The sequence below is a fragment of the Battus philenor genome, unplaced genomic scaffold (genome assembly GCF_028537555.1).
Source record: "Battus philenor isolate CCGP_79_NKW_IND1 unplaced genomic scaffold, ilBatPhil1.0.hap1 SCAF_3, whole genome shotgun sequence".
Taxonomy (NCBI): domain Eukaryota; kingdom Metazoa; phylum Arthropoda; class Insecta; order Lepidoptera; family Papilionidae; genus Battus; species Battus philenor.
The window spans coordinates 8,645,643-8,653,480 of record NW_027181693.1 but is presented as its reverse complement, the minus strand read 5'-3'; the positions used below and the strand labels follow the sequence as shown (position 1 = coordinate 8,653,480).

General features: G+C 28.9%; 1 protein-coding gene across 4 annotated transcripts; it reads right to left on the bottom strand.

Moving 5' to 3' along the window:
- CkIIalpha (casein kinase II subunit alpha) lies at nt 1-7,585 on the bottom strand. 4 transcript variants are annotated; one of them, XM_068770765.1, is made up of 7 exons: nt 7,523-7,585; nt 3,815-4,098; nt 3,451-3,638; nt 3,163-3,355; nt 2,440-2,669; nt 2,179-2,327; nt 1-358 (listed from the first exon to the last, which is right to left on the bottom strand). In XM_068770765.1, exons 1-7 carry the CDS (start codon nt 7,566-7,568, stop codon nt 270-272), a joined length of 1,179 nt encoding a protein of 392 aa, XP_068626866.1. In that variant the 5' UTR covers nt 7,569-7,585; the 3' UTR covers nt 1-269. The 4 variants fall into 4 exon arrangements, with proteins under 4 accessions (XP_068626866.1, XP_068626868.1, XP_068626867.1 ...); XM_068770767.1 differs by lacking the exon at nt 7,523-7,585 and adding an exon at nt 4,465-4,678 and having other exon boundaries at nt 3,815-4,242; XM_068770766.1 differs by lacking the exon at nt 7,523-7,585 and adding an exon at nt 4,465-4,678.
- Nucleotides 7,586-7,838: the final 253 nt, after the last annotated feature.

Here is a 7,838-nt window from a genome sequence, read left to right as displayed (position 1 = left end):
AACAATGAATAAACCAGATTTTTACTAACATTAATCACTAAATTAAATTGTCTTTCCAAATTATACTTCATTTAGCAAACATTGGAATTTCATGAGATATCAGTTTAACAGAGACGACACTCTTCACTTTGCCCTTGCGTTATTTTATTCCGTGGACTTGCGATGTTATTATGGTTGTCACTTTCCTATGGATTTCCTCTGGAATCTCGTACAAGTAAATATTCAATATATTATAGTGTTATTAAGAGCATTACTGAGTCTAATAACAATTATTCTGTAGCATTTATTGGTCCTTGCAGTGCATTCGGAGTGGGGGAGTTAGATGACACCATTCGGCCCTGCTCTTTTACTATTGGATCTGAAATGACAAGTGAAATTATTAATAACAATTATAATATTTACAACCATTTGACTTAAATATGTACCATAACTATTATTTACAATTTTGGTTTTTAATGATGATAATAATTGAGGCAATAGCCAATAAAAATAAACTCTTCTAAGATGTAAAAAGTGTAAAAGTTTAATAATTAACTTTACTACTAAATTTAAAATATAATACAAACATGACTCATAAATTAATATCGAGCAGAAATCGGCAGATATCGGGTGGTAGGTGGCAGGTAGTAGCTAACGCCAAAAAATTATTTTGAAAATGTTAACAAAAAAGTCACATTTTTTTAACCAGGTCAAATGGCACAGGTAAAAATGGATGTATTTTTTAGAAACTCAGAACATTGCTGTATGAATTTTTATTTGCCGCACAGTACTGAGAAAATTACCTGCACATGTCAAGTCATTTTAGCCAACATTAATTTATTAGGAAGCTGTAAAATAGCAATTGACACTTTTCTGTTATTGTTGTTATCTAGTAGATGGTAAATAATTCATTTCAATCAACTAGTTATACTCTGTATATTTGTTTTCTATTACAGTAAATAAATAAATAATTAAATTAACTCAATTTGTTTAAGCTGTATAGCTGTATTTGTGTTATACATACATAAATAGCACTACAAATTATGGTACACAAAGAGGTTCATTTTCTGTACTATTATTATGTAAAATAATATTAAGATCATAGATAGATATAGCATGTTAAGATCTCAAAATGTTTTTACAGCCACAAATATGCTCAAATTTAGTAGACTCGCCTTAAAATTTTCAAGGTTTTTTTAAATCTGAGCATAATAACAAGTAAATCGTTTAAATACACAGCTACCTATTGGCATGTATTAATTTATTAGTTACTAACTAAATTTACTTGTTTTTCTCTATAGATATTGACCTTGTAAAGTGTATAATAATAAAAATTATGTGTGGTATTCAATTACTTCTATAAGAAAAATTCATTTTATCAACACCTAATGAGCATTCTCTTTTCTTTCATTTTTATCAACGGCATGTTCAAAAATAATCATGAATTATTTGTGATACAATTTTGTGACATTGTTATAATCATTCAAATTATTGAAATTTCAAATTACCTTGTTTGCTTAAAAAATTAAAACACATCTAATAGTTAAAATCATTACTTCAAATATATCTTAATAACATATAAATTGAATTATTTAAAAAGAAAATTGTTCATAGGGTTAAAATAATGTGTTTACATTATGTTTAGTTTTTAGTTTAAATTATGTGTATTTTAAGTTGACAATTAGGTTAAATATTTATCAGTTATTTTACAAATTACGTTATTCAGAAGCTATAGTGAGAATTCATAATGCTAAGTATAATTAGAGACAAAATTAATTTAAATATTTGATTAAGCAAATTATTTTAACAGCATTATAAGTGACTGTCATGTATTTATTTATCTTTGAAAGACAATTAAATTGCAGATAATTAAAACTAGCACAATTTTTCAATAAAAAGACTTTCCAAACAATGCCTTTTTTAATTTTCAACAATACATCATTCCTTTCTTTACTTCCTTAGAGGCAGCTATGACAACAACAACAGCCGATTATGTACAAAACTTGAAATTAAAAGTGTGGAAGCACATGTTGTAGGTATTATTGTAATAATATTAAATATACATGACGATGAATCATCTTGTTTTAAAAAATCTGGCTTCCTCAACCAAGCAATATTACATTCATTCTGTGTCAATGGTAAAGGAGTACTGCAATATGGTTTTTCGATTCTCACAAAAGATATTTAATTAACACTTACAGAAATATGGATGATCCATTGCCTCTCGAGCAGTGTAACGCTCATAATGATCATAGCGTAATAGACGATCCAGGAAATCTAAAGCTTCAGCAGAAACTAGATGTTGGTTTTCAGAGTGAACGAATCGCTCCCACCGTTTGCGTGAATGCCTGTGGGCATAAAAATGGCATTTTAAATAAATGTTTCATATGTAACCAATCTAAATGATTAACTAAATATGTTTTTTCATGATTTCTTCATTACTTAATAATACTAGCCTACCTCCCAAGTATATCATTAAATCTGGGATCCAATTCTATATGATATTTGTCCAAATATTCAAATAACTCTTCAGTACCCAGTACTTTAGCAATTCGAACAAGTTGGTCATAATTATCATGACCATGGAAGAATGGTTCTTTACGGAAGATCATGGATGCTAACATACACCCTAAAGACCACATGTCTAAAGAGTAATCATACATTTGATAATCCACCAAAAGTTCAGGACCCTGTAAAAGAATAAGAATTATGTACATGTGCATACATGTAATAACTGTAATTAAGACAATACTTCTAAATTGATAAGAAAAAGAAAACAGTAAATCTATACACACTTTATATATTCAATACAATGCTTTATTTTAAGCATTAGAAGAATAATGAATATATTAAAATATTAAGAGATACAGTTTGTAAAAATTTATATACAATATAATAAAAATGCACTATCACAAGTTGACCTAATAATATTTATATATATTGTAATGTTATTCAATCTAAACCTTTGCTATATACTGTATAGTGTACTTAAATATTTATTGATTAATAGCATATTAAGAAAATTTATTTTTAAATTGAAGGACAATTCTTGTAAATATCTATTTTGAAATGTAATAATATATATATATTTTTGGAAATAGAATAATTTATAACCGTAACTTGAAGTTAATTGTACTTGAAAATTTGTATTTTTAATATAAAATCATGGTTGTGACAACAAACCTTAAAGTATCTAGAAGCAACACGAACATTGTACTCCTGCCCTGGATGGTAGAATTCAGCCAGGCCCCAATCAATGAGACGCAACTTTCTATTGTCATGATCAATCATAACATTGTGAGGCTTTACATCTCTGTGCATAATACCCATACTGTGGCAATAATCTAAAGCCTTCAAAAGTTCATACAAATAATACCTAAAAACAGTTTGTGGTGTTATAGTTTAATAATAATTGATGTTACTACCTTAATAATCAAAGTTAATAATTCATGTATTTATAGCAGATCTTACCTTATATCATAATCTGACAGTGTTTGGTACAGTTGTTTAAAATCAGTATTGTTCACATGTTCAAAAATAAGTGCAGGTGTACGAGACACAGGATCTTTAACTACAGCTTGTAATGTTATTATATTTGTGCCACCTCTTAAATTTTCTAATATCTTTATCTCTCTTTTGATCTTCTTCTTTTTAACAGGCTAGAAAGAAATTCTACATGTAAATACAAGTGTAGGCTAGCAATAGCTCCAAGACTTTGTTTAACAAATATAACAATAATATTTTTAGTAATACTAAAGAAAGTATACGAGCGTAAATAAAGAATTAGTGTATACATTTTTGTAAAAAGTTAAAAAAAAAACAAGATTTCAATTACCTTCAATATTTTAACTACACATTTTTCGTTATTAGTAATATTTATTGCCTCAAATACTTCACTGTATTTCCCGCGCCCCAGTTTCCGAACTAGCTGGTAATCTTCCTGGTTACCCCAATCCACCACATAGCTCTCATAGTCCCAATATTCTCTGGGTTTTTGTGAGTTAACATCGGCATATACCCGGGCTCTACTAGGTAATGCCATCGTTCTATACCTTTGCCAACCTAAGGTTTTATCGACGATATTCTTACCGGAAATCGCATATGTCTTGAGTAATGATACTGTGAATAAAAATATTTTCGACGTCACTTTCAAAGGATCACTAAATCACACTTGATTACTGTAATTTTAATCATCGAAGTCGTCACTGGGAATCATTGTTAATGATTACGAACGATTACGAGTCACTTGTATTGATGTATAACCTAAAAACGACATCCAACTCAATAGTTGCTGCAAAACTTTGAAATTAATGATAACTTTATATTGAAATAAAAGTATTTACAAGCAATCAACAAGCAAGGCTTACAGAGAAGATTAAACTATTAATGAAAAAATGACACGAAATAAAATTTGAAAGTGTTCGCAGAGAAAAACGCACGCCATTATTCGTCAAATGATCAAATGGTTTAGTCAAGTATCCATACCTAACACATTACTGAGGTTAATCCTATTTTAAGTATTAAATAGTAAAAGCATACATAGAATTCTTGAATATTAACAAGTAACGTGATGTCCGTTCTAAAAAATACACTTTTATCACATAACCGGCACAAATTCAGCGAAATTCAAGATGGACGCCTATTCATCCATCTCTATACCAAAGTACAACGAAAGTACACCGTCCACAACTGCCACTGCTTTTCAGTTCCGATCCCGATCTGCCATCTCTTTCACACTTTTGGTTTAAGTATATTCATTAAAATTAAATTAAACCCAATGTGTGTTATAAAAATATATGGTTTCGTTAACGAAAAGAAGAATGTCATTTTATTTTTAAAATATTTATTTAAATATAAAATATAATTGAATAATTAACAACATTTAAAATAATAACTACTTTGAAAAAATAAAAAGTGTTTCATTACACAAAACAATCAATGAGTTAACTTCTTTCTCGAAAAATTTTGCACTTTATTATTGTAAAAATATTTTGTTCCCTAAAATGAATATAACAATATATCATAAACTCTTTAATAACCTTTTTATGTGTTGTAACAGATTAATTAGCAATTCATAATACATCAGTATAACTTTAACCATGCCCTTAGGTATTTAAAAGCATATAAAAACTATAAATAGTATGAAATATTTGAAACGAGCATAAATTATCAAAAATGTTATTATTATCGATTATTAAAGATAGGATTAATACTTTACATTGGCTTAAATATTACAGAGTTGCCATTTAACGCTCCCGCAACCTGTCTACTCTACTATAAAGGTAACACTCGGCTTAGATAGCTAAGCATTACTACATCATATTACAAGTTGTTGATAAGTTAGAAATCCTTTTCAGTTAAATATTTACTTTGCAACAATTTGCATTCCCACAAAACCCAATTTAAAGTTAATAGTACTCTTCTTCTTGTAAAAGTAATCAATATATATTAAATAGCAAAAATAATACAATATATATGCTCGTAGTATCAGCTTATAGACGCTCACTGCAAGGCATAGCCCCTTCTCTCCCCAAACATGTATAAAGAGGATATACCATAATCGCCACGCTTGGCTCTGTTGTATTATAGTACTTAAAGGACTGCAATGAATCGAGAAAGAAAAGCTCAATGAGTAGTTTTAAATGACAAACGTTTCGTTTCTAAAAAACGTAATTAATTTTTATATTTATATATTTAAAAACGTAAATTAATTTATATATTTAAAAACGTAATTATTTACAATCAGAATTCTCGGTATCACAATATTTTCAACTTAATAATTATAACCAAACGCATCCACCTATATTTTGTATACGTCGTGGACAATTTAAAGTACTATACATTAATAACGACAAAGCACTTTTATTCGATATTCATCGTTATGATATTTTGAAACAGCTAAAACTAATTCTCGGTTTACACGTTTTATTATCTATACTGTGATCTTCACATTAGTACATTTGTGTTAGACTTGAGTAATTCACAGCATAAGTTCCAGATTATGACGTGAAATCTTCTATTAATTTTTCAATTATTTACTTCTTGAAATAATATTTTAATAAGCAAGTAATCGGAAAACTACAAATATAATTTCTTTATATAATAATTAATACAAATACTTGGCATAATTAACTATTACTTAATTAGTTAATACATTACATACATGTTTCAAAACGAATGTACTTTTAATTTTAATAAGACTAAACTGTCATTTGAATCGAAGTAGTTAGCCAAATACTTTTGCATTATATCCTTATCTAAGTTCTCGAAAAGAATAATATATACAAGTGGAATCGATACTTCATTGCAACCATCATTAGACCCTGATTAATTAAAATAATTCTCGTCGTTTCAAACTGCTTACACACTATTCGATTGTTTTCGGTTCTACGTAGACAAAACATATGAATGGCGTACTAAATATTTAGTTTTAATTTTGGCATCTACAAATGCTTTTCTTCGTACCACATAAAACTTGTGGTACGCGGTAAATTCAAGAAGCGATTTTAAAGAACTTTTAAATCAAGCATGAGCCACAAATAGCCACATAGCTTCTCTAACACTATCATTGTCACATCTATGCACGAGAGTCATTTATGAATCATTTCTGTGAACTTCGGAAGTATTTTCTTACCTATCGTTAAAATTTACCAAGTAACATTTTAAAACCAGTCTTAAATTTTCTCACAGGGGCGCTAAGTAAACGACTATAACACGATTATTGCACCTATAATTATGCTTTGAAAGATTTTGAATGAATAAACACTCAAAAGAACCTCTGTAAACATTAGTATAGACCAGTATTTTCCAAACTTTTTTTGCCGTGCCCCACTTTAGCCTTTCTAAGATTCTTACGCCCCCTTATGTAATATAGATAATTTTTAATTTAAAGGATTAAACTCCTGTCGAGTCCATTTTCGAATTGACTTTCTTTACAATAAAATTATTTAACCGTGGGGCATGGGTCCCACGTTGGGAAACACTGGTTTAGACTTTGAATGTTTTTTCGTTTTACGTACAAACTAAAGTTCATTGTAACATATTCATATTTTTGATCCATTTGTAATGATTTAAAATTTTAAAATTTGATAGTCTTCCATTTCGTTTTGACGCTAATAATATTAGTAATCTTTTTATCGAATCCTTAAATAATTTAAAAACAAAAACCGTTAGTCAAGTGCGAAGGTCAGCATAAATCAGGCATGGACTTTAAAAGCGGTATTGGTAGGATCATTAAAAATTTGGTTAGGTGGGGATGGATGAGTCTGGTAGATTAAGGCAAATAATAATGTATTCCAAGGAGACTTCCCTAAGTATTTTATGCGGGTGTAGCCTCGTGCACCGTACTCCTGACAACGCGGTGGAGGAGGAACCCGCACTGTGAATCTTTAAATGCTCAATTAGGCGTCTCTGTCAAACAAGAACTATAAAATGCAAGATAACAACTCAAAGACAAACACTAATTTAAGAAAGAATCTAATGGATTGATCCTTGTTTTTTTAGTAAATATATTACTTATAGGTTTTAAAAAAGTCTTAATTACCGGATATGAGAAGGTATAATTTTGAAGTTCCAAATGTTAATTTCATTATACTGACACATTAAGCACAATTGTAAAAGAACAATCCTGTTGCTACATTTCAGCAAGAAATCTAAAAAAGAAATTACTAAGCGTCATATCAAATTCTGTTATTTTTGTAATAGTCGTAAAATTTTCACAATTTCACAAGGTTGTAGATAAAAATGTAACAAATATTTTACATGAATCGCTGCTAATTTGTTTGGTATACTCTGCTTACAATATTGGAAATAATCGTAATGTGTAATTTCGTTTAAGTTGTAACAGTAATGCGATGATT

What these genes read in the sequence shown, in the direction of transcription:
- CkIIalpha (XM_068770765.1), bottom strand. Translation starts at nt 7,568, where the DNA reads ATGAAATTAACATTTGGAACTTCAAAATTATACCTTCTCATATCCG. An exon ending in TTGCTTCTAGATACTTTAAG is followed by an intron (nt 2,670 to 3,162) that starts GTTTGTTGTCAC and finishes ATTCTTTTACAG; the next exon opens with GGTCCTGAACTTTTGGTGGA. An exon ending in AATGGATCATCCATATTTCT is followed by an intron (nt 359 to 2,178) that starts GTAAGTGTTAAT and finishes TTGTCATTTCAG; the next exon opens with ATCCAATAGTAAAAGAGCAG.